The 14,478-nt window shown below is 37.5% G+C and overlaps 2 protein-coding genes and 5 non-coding genes across 7 annotated transcripts; all 7 read left to right on the top strand.

The window, feature by feature from the left end:
• The first annotated feature begins 1,418 nt into the window (after positions 1 to 1,418).
• On the top strand, positions 1,419 to 1,499 carry LOC122351130. The gene has a single exon (XR_006251693.1). It is a non-coding gene; the product is annotated as a small nucleolar RNA SNORD74 (small nucleolar RNA).
• A 149-nt stretch (positions 1,500 to 1,648) lies between these two features.
• LOC122351131 lies at positions 1,649 to 1,719 on the top strand. Its single transcript, XR_006251694.1, has one exon. It is a non-coding gene; the product is annotated as a small nucleolar RNA SNORD75 (small nucleolar RNA).
• Positions 1,720 to 1,872: 153 nt separating this feature from the next.
• Positions 1,873 to 1,940, top strand: LOC122351132. The gene has a single exon (XR_006251695.1). It is a non-coding gene; the product is annotated as a small nucleolar RNA SNORD75 (small nucleolar RNA).
• A 348-nt stretch (positions 1,941 to 2,288) lies between these two features.
• Positions 2,289 to 2,368, top strand: LOC122351128. Its single transcript, XR_006251691.1, has one exon. It is a non-coding gene; the product is annotated as a small nucleolar RNA SNORD79 (small nucleolar RNA).
• Positions 2,369 to 3,505: 1,137 nt separating this feature from the next.
• LOC122351129 lies at positions 3,506 to 3,578 on the top strand. Its single transcript, XR_006251692.1, has one exon. It is a non-coding gene; the product is annotated as a small nucleolar RNA SNORD47 (small nucleolar RNA).
• A 908-nt stretch (positions 3,579 to 4,486) lies between these two features.
• On the top strand, positions 4,487 to 8,454 carry tor3a (torsin family 3, member A). Its single transcript, XM_043247881.1, has 6 exons — positions 4,487 to 4,859; positions 5,256 to 5,378; positions 5,524 to 5,789; positions 6,211 to 6,386; positions 6,476 to 6,600; positions 6,745 to 8,454. Exons 1-6 carry the CDS (start codon positions 4,694 to 4,696, stop codon positions 6,990 to 6,992), a joined length of 1,104 nt encoding a protein of 367 aa, XP_043103816.1. The 5' UTR covers positions 4,487 to 4,693; the 3' UTR covers positions 6,993 to 8,454.
• Positions 8,455 to 8,997: 543 nt separating this feature from the next.
• On the top strand, positions 8,998 to 13,763 carry calr (calreticulin). Its single transcript, XM_043247751.1, has 10 exons — positions 8,998 to 9,064; positions 9,167 to 9,283; positions 9,670 to 9,771; positions 10,488 to 10,691; positions 10,786 to 10,880; positions 10,974 to 11,183; positions 11,408 to 11,521; positions 11,822 to 11,965; positions 12,076 to 12,168; positions 12,268 to 13,763. Exons 2-10 carry the CDS (start codon positions 9,190 to 9,192, stop codon positions 12,472 to 12,474), a joined length of 1,263 nt encoding a protein of 420 aa, XP_043103686.1. The 5' UTR covers positions 8,998 to 9,064; positions 9,167 to 9,189; the 3' UTR covers positions 12,475 to 13,763.
• Positions 13,764 to 14,478: the final 715 nt, after the last annotated feature.

The raw sequence follows: 14,478 nt of genomic DNA, 5'->3' as shown, positions 1-14,478 counted from the left end.
GTTTGTGTGAGGAGGTTGAATGCATTTTTTTTTTGTTACAGACATCCATTACAAGTAACTTTTGTTACAGGTAACGCATTACAAGTAACTCGAGTCACGTAATCGGAAAGTAAATACAAAAGTACCAAAAAAAGTACTTTCTTTTCCCTTTTATTGACTGACAGGTTTCTTGTTCCCGTATTGAGAAATCAGAAGGTGAGAGGCGTTGTGTGTGAATACAGTGTAGTTCTAGACTAAATGTCGATGTGCATTAATTCATCTCGCTAGCAAAAAAAACGATTAATCAAAATTAATTAAAACAGTGAAATACAAAATCATGCAAACCTGAAATAATTAAATGTTAACACACGCGTCTAATCCAGTGTTACTTACCAGTGTCTTTGCTGCTGACCATCGATGATCCAGATTAACCGTACTAATAAGCAAAAAATAACTATATTATTAATTGTACTTCAGGGTTTTTTTTTTTAATTGCTAAAGAGTATTAAATCCTCTTCTCCTGTGTTCTGTACAGACACGAATTTACTTTTCCTGCAGCCTAAGTTTTCTTTATTACACTTTTTGGTGTAAAAGGGCTTTTACATTTGCTATTAATAGAAATTCTTATATTAAAAACAAACAATCAAGCAAAAGTAATGTAAGGCAATATTGTAATGCATTTTTTTAAGTCATTTTCCCCAACACTGGCTGTTGCTCACTTAATTTGAACTATATTTACAAAGTAATGGGAATTTACTTCTAAATTCACAGTTAATGTGCATTTTCTCTAGTTATGTTCTGCTTTATCTAGTACCTAGAATGCTATGGCTTTTAAGTACAAAGCGATATTGTATATGTGCACATATAATAATAAAACAACTATCTATGACTTTGCTAGATGTGGAACATGAACAAGTGCTCTCAAGCAAAAGCGCTAGCGTCACTGAACGCAAAAGGCACCACAGCGCCACCTGGTGTCATTAACGCGCACTAATAGAAAAACAGGAATTTCCCAGAAACCATTGCGCTGAAACAGTATAAAAAGCGAAGCGAAGGACTCCTTCGGTCTCATTCTCCTGCTGCTCGTGGAAGAGAAAGGTAATACACCATCTTTGTGTTGTAATCTAACGTGTTTTAGGGTTATTGTTGGGGAATATCTATTTTTGCGATGTAGCTGTTCTGATAAATGTAATGATTGATATTTTAAATTGGATTCTGCGAGAAAGGGAGTAAGTTAACGTTAGCTAAGTCAAAGTGCGGCCCACGTGTTACAGGCCTCGAATGAGCGTTAACATACCTGCCTATTTGCAATTAAACCTATTTCCTATCTTTCAAGTAACTCTTAAGCTGAAGAATAACGACTTTCTCGAGGAAATCGTTTAATGTTAACGCTTTCAGTTACCTCCCACGTGGTTGGAAGGTGTTTTGCACTACCTAAAATTCGCATACGTGATGATACTTGATGTTGGTAGGGACATCTGAGAATATTTGATGAGCATCAACATCTCTGATATGCGTAACTGTGCTCTACGTGCGGGCTTACTGTTTGTGCAGAGCCTTAAAGGTTTTTTTTTTCTTTCCCATCCACTTCCAGGTTGAATATGCCGAGGACTGAACGCAGGACGCCACTGGTGTGTGCACATTTTTAAATCTCTTCTACGTCTTATTTTGCTTATGATGACAAACTGTGTATAAGAGTAGTGGACAGAAGTGGTTTCTGAGAATTTTTGCTCTGAAGCATTGGCAGGTTTTTTAACTGAGGTTAAGCTAAAGTCTCACTGTTGTAATCAGGTTTTTATATTTTTGCAGGACTGTGGATGGGTGACCTAATGGGTGTGGGGCAGCGGTGACTCCAAGGTATATTATCTTCACACAGAAGGGATTTGTATACTTTGCTTATGATGACAAATGTATAAGAGTAGTGGACAGGAGTGGTTTCTGAGAACTTTTTTTCTGAGGCTTCTTGTGTTTTTATGCACTTAAACAACTGTAGCCTGTGGTTAATTAGCCTGTTAAATTCTTGCAGGAACGCTAAACTGGAAAGCTGTCAAAGGTATTTTTTGTTTTATTTGCTGTGCTTTTAAAATAACTGTGCATGATGACCCCATTTGCTACTCTTGAGTTTACCTTGATGAGACTTCAACCACCAAAACTTTTTATCTGAAGCACTGAATTTGAACATCACAATAGTGACGGTCCGGCTGTGATCTAAACTAAAAGTCGCTTCTCTTTGACTTTGCAGGAACCCTAGCAGTGAGACTGAATCAAAAGGTAAGCCTTTTTGAAGCGCTTCCTGTGCTGCTGTCATCCACTGTTTATGATGATTGTTATAAAACAATGGGAATCTCTCTGAATTAGACTGAAAGACCTCTTTTGTACTGAAACAGTGCTTGTTTAAGACGGTCCAGGTTTTGGTCTTTGTTCCATAGTAACGGTTTTCTTATTGCAGGTTACGATACTGCTACAGGAGGGGTGCCATCAGCTGAGCACGGTATTCATTTCTGAGTTTCAGTTTAACGTATTAATGCTTGCTGCAAATGATGTTTGCATAGTTCAGCGGAGTTCATGAAGAGATTCACTAATACCTGATGCATCACTGATGTTCTGTATTGCTACTTGGTGGTAGCGTTGTCTAACTTCGGTTTCCTTCTCCTTTTTAGCTATACTTCTACAGGGGCACAAGGCTTTCTGGTATGTTTAAGAATTTTTGGGGGGTTTTCTACTTGCTGCTAATGATGACTATATAGTTCAGAATCAATGAAGAAAAACGCTCCTATCTGATGCATCACTGATGTTGTTGTCTCAGTGTTTAGTAGTTGCTCGGTCTTACCCTTATTTCTCTCTGCAGCTGGAATTTCACTGGGGAGCTAGCCTGTCCAGCTGTGACTGTTCACGGTAAGTGTAGTTAAGGTGACTCATTACTTATGAAGTGGTCTCAAACTGATGAGTATGAATCAGGTTTCTGATATCTTTGAGGAAGCAACATTCTGACTTAAGACCACGTGTGTGCAGTTTAGTTCTCTCAAAGCAGAATGGAGGTTTAATTTTATTTTATTGTTTTACAGGCCTGATGGCCAGCGTTTGCTGATGAGTCACTGTAAGTGGGTTTTTTTTGTTTGTTTTTACACTTGTAAATCTAAGCCTGACCATTGTGATGAATCTGATATCCTTTGACTTTGCCGTGGAGAAATGGATATTAGCTCTGGCTGATCTGGGCAAATGTTATAATTCAGATCCCCCATGGTTGTCATCTTTTCTAACAGCCGTCTGCTCATTGACAGGTGTCATGGTGGCCATGTGGCATTTTGAGATGGGGTGTGAAGTGAGACTAAGTTAACTAACTCCTTCACATGGCTTAAAGGTGCTTGTGAACATGGGAGGTAAGTCATGACTTCAGACACTTGAGAAGGTGTATCACAATCTTATGTATGTCAAGTAATTTATTTTCCTCTTTCCAGATTCAGTATCTTGATGACTGGACAGACTGCTGGTGTGTACACAACTTTATTTAACTTGCCTTTCTTGCAACCAATGATGACATGATTCTGCCAAATGAATCTGCTGATTATATTCTTATACCGTTCCAAATATCTGAGGTTAACTGTCTACTTGATGTTTATTATTTGCACTTGTGCGCTTCTAAAAATCTACTCTTCTGTTTCTTGCAGAAAATGGCTGCTTGCATCAGACCCCCTTTTTTTTTTTTTTTTTTTTTCCCCAATTAAAATGTGCAAGTTATCTACATCTGTGACCTACGAGTTTGTAATGTTATTACTTCAATAAAGTGGTGAAATCAAAGGTCCTTCTCATTTATGACATACTTGATGTATGGGTTGATTAAACTGTTCAACATCTTAACACTTTGGCTCTGTCGCATGCACTCACACTTGGGGCCTGGTTCCATAGCTGGATCTTAGCCTACACCAGGGTTAGGACAAGGAATTAAACATGCCTCAGGAGAGCATTCCTGCTGTGCTGAACATGTCAGTTTTCTGGTTTCTCTTTAAAAAAATAAAATAAAACCCTTGCACCAAGGCTAGATACATCAACTGTTTAAACCTTGTCTATGAAATTGAAGGTGTTAAACTGAAATCAAGTTTTGTTTTTTGCACTCAAGCTTAATGGAGAAAATACTTGTTGGTTTAACATCTCAGGTGTTTCGGTGTACTTGAGTTAAGCATTGTCAAGTGGGCTTTCTGCAGTAACAGTCACGTTCTCCTTTTTGTAATGGAGCAACGTTTAGCATTTAATTTTCCGATTAGTTGCCAACATCAGCTCTACAGAGTGGCGGGGATGTCTGATTTGCAAATTAGCCCAGCAGCCTCCTATCACGTTTTCACCTCATTCTACCCCGATTGGCCCAGTTTGCTCAGCGCTGAGAAAATTAGCAGTAACCACGTGACAAGGTCTGTGGCGCTAAAGCATGTTAAATCCGAACAATAACAGTGATTATTTTTAATATTAGAATAGTTTTAATCTGTAATGACCACTGGTTTGATATAAAAAAAAATACAAAATAAAATAAGCCCCGCCCACATCGTAGCATTTCTCTGTACTACTCGAAAGAAGACTGACGTCGGGCTTCAGTTCTGAACGTTGAGCGCAGATGCGGCCTGCAGTCAGTGTGGCTCGGATGAATATGAATGGACGCTACAATTACATCTAATAGCTCAATGTTACAGTTTTTGCGCGAGCTGTATTTTCGTCGGCACCGATGTTTTCACTCGTAATCTTGCTTTCATTTCTGGCTATTTCGGCTGATGCGGATTTTTTTCAATTCGACAGCATTTCAAATGTTTCTACCTATTATTTCAATTACATCTATTGCAATATTTGGGAAGGGGACTGTCAACCACACCAGGATGATGCGACCCAACAAGGTAAAGATATAATATATACGCATATGTGTGTGTGTGTGTGTGTGTGTGATAGAGATAAATGTGTATAGAGAGATAATAAAGATGTGGTATATGCTAATGTTTGTAATAATAAACCTAAAATAATAGCCTATATTTAATTTACATAGCATTTTTTTCTGTTAATTGTTTACATGAATGCATTTAGAAATTTTGTAACAGTACTAAATAATAATGCATTTATGATGTAAACATGATGTATGAGTATTTTTAATAGATATGGATGATAATGACAAAAATAAAATGCATTTTAAGTGGATTTGGATCAACTTTTACTTCACACTCTTTAAAGAATGGCAGTGTTAGTAATGATTGTATTTTAACTGGCTGCAGGCTTATGTAACACTCTTCTCTTCTCAGTGCCTACTGGGGACATTTGGTCAGGGTTTCCCCAGTACTACACTGGCATGTTGACTGCATGGTACTGCAGTCTGGGTCAGTGCTGTGATTCAGGAGACTGTAGGATTACAAATAACATCACAGGTGGAGCCAGCAATCGACATCATGCATGCATTATTTTATACAAATGTTCAGATTTTCACAGCCGTGGAAAATCCAAGAAATGCAGAATGGTTTAAGCAAAAAATCTTTGATTGAAATTAATTTCTCTTATCAATGCATATTTCAGGATTGGAAAAAGATCTACAGGTGAAGCTTCACGGGCAGCACCTGGTCCAGTCTGTGGTTCTGAAAGCCATTCAGGGATTCATCAAAAACCCTGAGTCCAACAAACCACTGACTCTGTCCTTTCACGGCTGGTCTGGGACAGGCAAGAACTTTGTGGCCCGGATAGTAGCGGACAACCTGTACCGAGATGGTATAAAGAGCGAATGTGTGCGTTTGTTCATTGCCCCATTTCACTTCCCTCACGCGAGATTGGTGGACGTGTACAAGGTGAGCAAAGGTTCAACATTTGACATCCACACAGCTGCCCAGGTCATTTAATAGTCGTTTGTTGATTAAAAATTTTTTTTTTTACCAACAAACAAGTAGTATTTGGTTACATTATAATGTTACACAGTATAAATGTTTGTTATTTGTACTACAATTTATCTGCTTGGATATAAAACCTAAATTCAGTGCATTACACATAGGCAGGGGTCCAATACAATCAGTTTTTTTGGACTTCTGGAGAACATTTATTGGATCGCTGCCATTAGATGTCAAAGCTGTGGCACAATTGTATGATTATGCAATTCACCCTTGATATACTTAGATAGTGATTCAATAGATTGCTGTTCAAATTCTGAAATGGTACGTGTTAGTGAATCCTGAATCTTTCAATCTGTATTTGTGTGGGTTTGTTTGCGACCAGGGCCAGCTACGAGAAGCCATTCGAGACATGGTTCTGCGATGCCCACAGACTCTCTTTATCTTCGATGAGGCAGAAAAGCTTCATCCGGGCCTCATCGATGCCATAAAACCCTACATGGACCACTATGATAATGTGGATGGGGTCAGCTATAGAAGAGCCATATTTCTGTTCCTAAGGTTGGTGTGTTCTTAACAGATGCAGAATCGAAAAAATGTTGGTATGATCCAATAAAAAAACAAAAACGAATGTCTAATATCACGTTTAGCAATATCGGTGGTGGTGCCATCAATGAGGTTGCACTTGATTTCTGGCACTCGGGACAGAATAGGGAAGACATCGGCATGGAAGACTTGGAACATCTTCTGCGTGCTGAAGCCATGGAAGCAGAAGGTAACTGTAGTCAAGAACTATTAAATCTCATTTTTAAAACATCTGACAAATTATGTTGCGTATTTAAATCCATGTATACAAGTCCGTGATTTTCATGAACAAATGTTAAGATTCCAGTTGCTAAATTACTTTATACCTTTGCAGGAGGTTTTGCGCAGAGTGAGCTGATGTCAGGCCATCTGATTGACTTCTTTGTACCTTTCTTGCCGCTGGAGTACAGACATGTGAAACTGTGTGCACGTGATGCATACGCAGCTCGTGGCCTTCAGCCGGATGAGGGGACTCTTGATGAAGTGGCTAAAGCCATGCTGTACGTTCCCAAGGAGGAAAAACTCTTCTCCGCGCAGGGCTGCAAATCCATTCCTCAAAGGATCAATTTCTTTTTGCCATAACGGAGAGCAACATAACATCACTGACATTTAAAGAAACACATAGTATACTTGAATGAAGCAGAAATGACTGCTGATATCTGAAATGCAAATTGTACAACGCCGACAATGCAGAAAAAACTTCATATATAGAGTTTTAGCTCTACATAGGGCAGGGAGAGAAGGTTTTGCTCACGGTTAATCCTGTTGAAATAGTATTTTTAAGAACTTTTTATCTATATCTATCTTATCTATTTCTCCCAAGCAATGTTACAGTTTACATGCATTGATATGAACGTAAGCAACCTAACCTCTTTAAAAAAAAGACTGCATTTACAGTGGAAGCCTCTTAATCAAGCAAGCAAAACCACTTTTTGTTTTTTTTTTACATTTACAGTTAAATGGAAATTGCTGTTTGCAACTTTTTTGTACTTCCATACTACTCATTTCTCAGCAAAACAGGGAAATAGAAAAATTAACTGATTGGGTTTGCTAGGCTTTTCTTGTAAGTATATTATTGTCAAACGTGTTTTTAAAAGACCATTTTACATGTGCTTATCGACCAAGTTTTCTTTAACCTGGATTATTTCTTTTAGTTACTGTTTAAGACCTTTTTATATTTTTGGCATATTTCAGTCATTATTATCTGCATTAAAGATCATATTTCAAGACTTATGTAATTAAAAATATATTGTTTATTTATTGTATATGTTTTTGTGTCTTGTATGTGTAAATGTTACAACGTCTTCAAAACTAGTTAAAATCAAATGCGCGTTTTGTTCATTGATATTTCCATTTTGAACACGTTCTGATGTGAAAATGTTGAAGTGATTCAGTTGGTGGTGAAGACATGCTACTGAAATGATCATTTTTATGTAGGTAGAAAAAGAGCTAGAGTGATAAGCTTGACAAACATGAGGCTGAGAAAATCATTGCTTCACAACTGAGACTTGTAATGCACCTTTTTTTTTTTTTTTTTTTTTTTTTTAACATAGGCCAGTACGCATTTTCTGTGGTTTGACAAATTATCAAATTAACTTTTATTTTATTCACTGTACTCAGTTTTAAACTTTGGCAAATTTATTGCTAAAAGTAACACGCTTCTTGATTTTGTCAGCTCTGATAATGTTTACTTGGAAAAGCTGTAATCCATGTTGTGCTTGAATGTAAATACAGGTCAGTGTTTGATGGATGAACCATTTTATCACCAGCTAATTCTACACTTTTGTAAAGGGGTTTTGTCTACAAATAATGTGATGCCAAATGGTGCGATTCTTGTCAGCAGGTTTTTTTTTTTGGTTTTTTTTTAAGGAAATTATTTTAGAGTTAGGCTTATTGTAGTTTGTACTATTGTACTATTAGTGGAACAAGCCTAAATTCTGCATTTCCTTTCCCATTGATAACACAGAAACCAGTGGGAAATGGCATTGTTATTGATATTTGTCTAATGTAAGAGAGAAATAAAAAATGTGCCAAGCTCTCAAAACTCTTGACTTAATATCTCTATATAGATTTGGAAAACCACTAAACCACATCCTCGGTTTAATAAAATGTACCTGATGTTTTTGAATAACTTCACAATCAGTGAAATCATGTTCGTGTGAGCACGACAACACGTGAACGAATAGGCCCTATTCCTTCAAATATGCTCTGTTCGTTTCAAGGAACATGCTCAACCTGTATTACAAGATGATTTTAACGAATTATTCACGAAGAGAAGTAGTTTTAGACTCCAAAAAAATCACTCGTCGAAACAAACACATGTTAAGATTTCAGAAATAGTACAAATAAAACTGTTGAGAGAACACTGATGTCAGGAATCGCGAAAGAACGTAATGGAACCACTGAATTCGTTTTCCGAACCGGTTCATTGAACCGATTCGCGGAAACGAGTCTTTTCATCACTAGTGTCTGCCAAACGCGTGGTCAGCTTGCATTGGCCAGAAAGGACCTTCCACAGAATTCCGCAAATGATCTGATTGGCTGACCGGTGTGACGCTGTCGTCTCCAGCTGCCGTCCAATCAGAGCCAGCCATCTGTTCCCAGTCTAGAGGCGAGACTGAGCGAAAGAGAGCAGCGCACAGTGATTTCTGCAGGCATGTGAAGATCCAAACAGAGCTCGTTATATACACATTTAAGCCTCATATTTCTTATTAAATCGTTTTCTTTATATTTTACTGTCTTATCTCCCAAAAAAGAGCATATATTTTTTACTGCAAAGATGACAGCGTTGTCTCTACTGTTTATGAGCGTGTCCATCGCTTTAATAACTGCAGAATCATCTGTTTATTTCCGAGAGCAATTCGAAGACGGTGGTAAGTTTGAAGCATTTGTGTTTTTATGTTTTTTTAAATAGTATTTATGCTTTCTGTGGCTTTCGAGTATGTGATGGAGTCACCATAGACCCGATTCTCTATGTGATGGAGGCATATATACCATTTTAAAGGCTTGGCAGCAATGTTTTTTTGCATTCATGTAATGATGATAATAATAATAGTAAGCGTAGTAATAATCATTTAAAATCTTAGGTTTGGGTTAGACAATGGTTGTCTTACGAAAAAATAGTCAAGGCAGCGTGGATGAATAACGGTCACGGAGCAAACGTCCTTGATTTAATCTGATCTTACTCATAATTATGCATATATGCATGCTAATAATAAAGCTTTTAATTTTATATTCATGTCACACATGCACATTTCAGACACCTGGAGGAGCCGATGGGTGGAATCCAAGCATAAATCAGACTACGGGAAGTTTGTGCTCTCTGCAGGCAAATTTTATGGCGATGCCGAGAAAGATAAGGGTGAGTGTTTCTTTATAACATATAATTGACACCAGTTTGTTTGAATTTGTGGCTTTTTCCGTTTTGCATTATTGTACGCTCTGAATAATACGCCAGGGGAGTGGCTACTGCCTGTGACGTAATTCCCCCTGCTCTTACTGAGCCGCAGGCTTGTAGCACCATCTGATATTTACTATGTTTCAAAACATTACAAATTCACGTGTGCTGTAGGGCCCAGTTACCCTGGCACAGACTAAATTTAGTCCAATTTTCCAGTTTTTGTTTTGCCAAGGTTGAGGAATATAGTATGCTTTAGAGACTGCGTGAAATCAATTTTAAACATTCGTAAATAAAAAAATATGTACGTGAGGCTGTAGGTATCTCATTTACTTTAAGCAGATTTTTTTATTTTTTTTTTAGTATTTCAAATATATTTCTTGTTAAAACATTTAATGTTACATATAGAACTAAAAATTACTTTTTAGTTAGGGCAGTAACAGTAAGGAGACTATTTGTGTGTTCTACTTCGTATTTTTCAACATTCACAAATTTGTGTTAGTTGCAGGTAGTTTCGAGGAGAGTGTAAGGCAAAATGTGTAATAAAAATATTTTAAATGTAGATAATGCATTAATATCAAAACAATCAATCAGCAGTTAGAGCCATAACCATAAGATGTATTCTATAGGAATTTTTTTTAACTGAAAAGTTACTAAAAGTTCCAATTATGAACTTGCAGGTCTTCAGACCAGTCAGGATGCTCATTTCTACGCGCTGTCGGCCCGCTTCGCTGATTTCAGCAACAACGATCAGCCCCTTGTGATCCAGTTCAGTGTAAAACATGAGCAGAGCATTGACTGTGGTGGAGGCTACATCAAACTTTTCCCATCAGACCTCAAACAGGAAGATATGCATGGAGACTCCACATATAATATCATGTTTGGTGAGTATCTTAATAACCACTTAATTCATTATCATTGTAAACATTTTGTGCTATTGCACACACAAGATGATTTAACTTGTTTTGTCTCTTCCAGGTCCTGACATCTGTGGCCCTGGAACCAAGAAAGTACATGTCATTTTCAATTACAAAGGCAAAAATCATTTGATCAACAAAGACATTAGATGCAAGGTAATCCCATGTTTTTGTGTATTTTTATATGGTCCCATAATTCTCAGTGGCACCAGTCCACCAAGCTTATATACCATGTATTTTATCATCCAGGATGATGAATACACCCATCTGTATACGTTAATTGTCAATCCTGACAACACTTATGAAGTCAAGATTGATAATAAGAAGGCGGAGTCTGGATCTTTGGAAGAAGACTGGGACTTCCTGCCTCCCAAAAAGATCAAAGATCCCGAAGCGAAAAAACCTGAGGACTGGGACGAGAGAGAGAAGATCGACGACCCTGATGACAAGAAACCAGAGGTAATGACAGTGTCCTTGTTGTTTGTACAAAAACCAAACAGATTCCTTCTCTTGTTTGTCGCAAAACAGATTAACTTTAAGCTGTTATTTGGGGTAAATAAGCACAGATCACCAAGTAAATTAGGGTGTGCACTAGATTTCCTGTGTCTTAACAGCTGTTCTAATATAAAGTGTAAAATGATGTATTCCTTGCTAATATCATCGTTGTCTGTATGTTTCTGTAGGACTGGGACAAACCTGAGAACATCCCTGATCCTGATGCCAAGAAGCCTGATGACTGGGATGATGAGATGGATGGGGAGTGGGAGCCGCCCATGGTCACCAATCCAGAATACAAGGTACCATCGTTTCTTCAGTTGTGGTATATGGAATAGAATCATTTCTTCCTTATTGTGACGTACATCATATTTTTAGGGGGGAAAAAAAAAAAAGTATGGCGGCTCCTAAGTTCTATCCATCGGGTTGTTGATTGGATGATGGCAGAACTGAAAATGAGTTTTAAGTTGATTTTAAAAAATAAATAGATAAATCGTTCACAATAAGATCAATAACATGCATCCATTTCTTACCTGCTTTAATAATGGGAAAAAAAGTTGCAGATTATGCCTAAAACATTTTTTTTTTTTTATCTTTTTAAGGGTGAGTGGAAACCCCGCCCCATTGAGAATCCTGCTTACAAGGGGAAATGGGTGCACCCTGAGATTGATAACCCGGAGTACACCGCTGACAACGAAATCTATAAATACGATAGCATCGGAGTGATTGGACTGGACCTGTGGCAGGTAGTAATTGATTTGTGTCTCAAATACATTTACAATTTTCACATTTTAACGCTGTTTATTGACATTCTGTACCACTTTTCCTTGTATTTCATGTTTTGTTTCGTTTTTAGGTAAAATCTGGCACAATTTTTGACAACTTCCTTATCACCAATGACCCTAAGGTGGCAGAAGAGGTTGGCAACGAGACTTGGGGTGCCACAAAGGTATGATTCTTCAATTATGTCTCCATCCATTTTTTTCATTTTAACTGTAGTTCCTAATAGAAATTTCTCATTGTTTTATGCTGTTTATGTTCATCTCAGGATGCTGAGAAGAAGATGAAGGAAGGTCAAGAGGAGGAAGAGAGAAAGAAGCGTGAGGAAGAGGAAAAGACAAGAAAGGAGGAGGCAAAGGATGAGGAGGAAGAAGAAAAGGAAGAGGAAGAAGAGGAGGAGGAGGAGGAAGAGGAAGAAGAAGAGGAGGAGGAGGAGGAAGAGGAAACAGACTCTAAACTCAAAGACGAGTTGTAGATTTCAACAGGAACTTGTGAAGAAATGCCCCATGACTAATGGGGTGCAAGGCAGAGAACTGGACTAATGCTGGACATTCCTTTTTGTTGTGTGTCGGATGATTCCGGCAGGATTTATTTTTTTGTCTCATTTCACTACTACAAACCTATTTATAGATTAACTTTTTTTTCATAATTTTTCATTTGCATGATGTTAAGCAAAGTCCCAAGCGTTTTCAGTCGGGCGGGGTTGAAGGCAGCCAACATGAAAATCGTACATCCCCATCTGTAGTGTGAGATGTGATCCATAAAAAAATTCAACGCTCATGTTTACATATGTCAGATATCCTGTTTGCTAAGCAATTCTGTGACACGAAACTTGAATCATAACAGTCATCAACTGGTAGCTACATTACACTAGAATAATTACCTCAAAAAACATTGACGTTATCTATTTTATTGATTATATGGAGCAATTTTGAGGTACTGTTGCTGCCATTTCATTACCATTTCACTTCTGTTACAGAATATGCAGAGTTGTTTAGATGTCATTTCATCTGTAGCATTTTGGCTTGACCAAGTTTTGCGTGTGCGTGCGTGTGTGTGTGTGTGTGTGTGTGTGTGTGTGTGTGTTGGTTTGAGAGAGTCCTCACTTTATTGCATGTTTCATCTTAACCCAAACCTCAAATTCATAACCTTTTCCTCGCTCTAAATATCAGTCTATCAGTGGCCAAGTTAAAATCTCGGTCGTGTACTTTCCTAACACACTGTGGATCTCACAAGCTGATCAGTTTTTATCTTTTCCTGGTCAGCAAGCAAATTTTGACTGGTTTCTCAAGAGTAGAAATGAATTTCCTATTCTGGTTGACCGAATATTTGGAGAAAGTCAATTAATATCAACAATGATTTCTGAGTAGCTACAAAGCTCTTGTGTGTTTGCTTTGGTTCTTTTCTTTAAGTGAATCGCTGGTTTATTGAATTTGGCAGATACGGTTATCAGACCCAAGCTGAACCTGTGGAGTGTGGGGAAAAATGGAAAGCTTGTGAGATTTCAGGAGTGTTACAAAGAAAGTTCCATAGCGATTCTAGTAACTCTTCTGCTCTCCAACAGAGATTTCACAGCCATTGTGAATATTGCACTGCTGTACTGCTTCAATCAGATACTTCTCCCAGCAAAATAGATTGTGACCTTTTTTTTAAAGATATATTTTGTACTTTTTGTGTTTGAAGGATGTTCCTTGACATATTGAGAAGAAAAGCTCTAGTATGAAAGTTGTTGTCCAATAATAAAAGTACAAAAGGAGTAATATATCCAAGTGTCTTGACTAATTTTTGATTGCATAAAATCAATTATTATAAATTATTTTACTCTTTAAAAAATGAATAATATTATGAATATATTAAATGCATAGCCTTAATTTGACAGCTTGCATGCTCATTTTTTGACCTTGTGGAATATTGCTTTTAGGTTATGAGTAAATTAGTTCTGTGGTTAAAATTGCATGGTGTGTGGGTGGTTTTATTTATTTATTTTGTCAATATAAGCTGTTTTGTCAAGTGTAGGGGGCATAGAATGACACTTAAAATTAAGTTATTCATTTATTAATTCAAACTAACATGAAAATAGACCACCAACAACATTCATGTAACGAAATCTTAAACGTAAAAATAAAGGGACACATTTAAAACAGTTCAATTTATCTTTTTAAAATGTAAAAAAAAAAAAAGAAAGAAAATTAAGCACACTTTTTTCCACACACACACACACAAAAATGTATATTTTTTATTTCTCTGGGTTTTAGCGCTACAAACTGGACAATTCACGCGGTCCACATCCACTGATAATCACTGCGCCAGGTTTTGCATATCCTTCTGATCCACCGAGAACTCCAATGTCTCTGCAGAGCAAAAGTGGGCGTTTCTCAATTTCCGGGCGTTTACAAACAGCTGGGTGTTTCTCAGTCATGCAATCAAAATGATCTCCCTGACCTAACCCTATCCCTCAACCTACCCTCACTATAACGTC

This window comes from Puntigrus tetrazona, chromosome 8 (genome assembly GCF_018831695.1).
Source record: "Puntigrus tetrazona isolate hp1 chromosome 8, ASM1883169v1, whole genome shotgun sequence".
Lineage (NCBI taxonomy): Eukaryota > Metazoa > Chordata > Actinopteri > Cypriniformes > Cyprinidae > Puntigrus > Puntigrus tetrazona.
The sequence above is the reverse complement of the archived record's forward strand: the minus strand, read 5'-3'. Positions and strand labels throughout refer to the sequence as shown.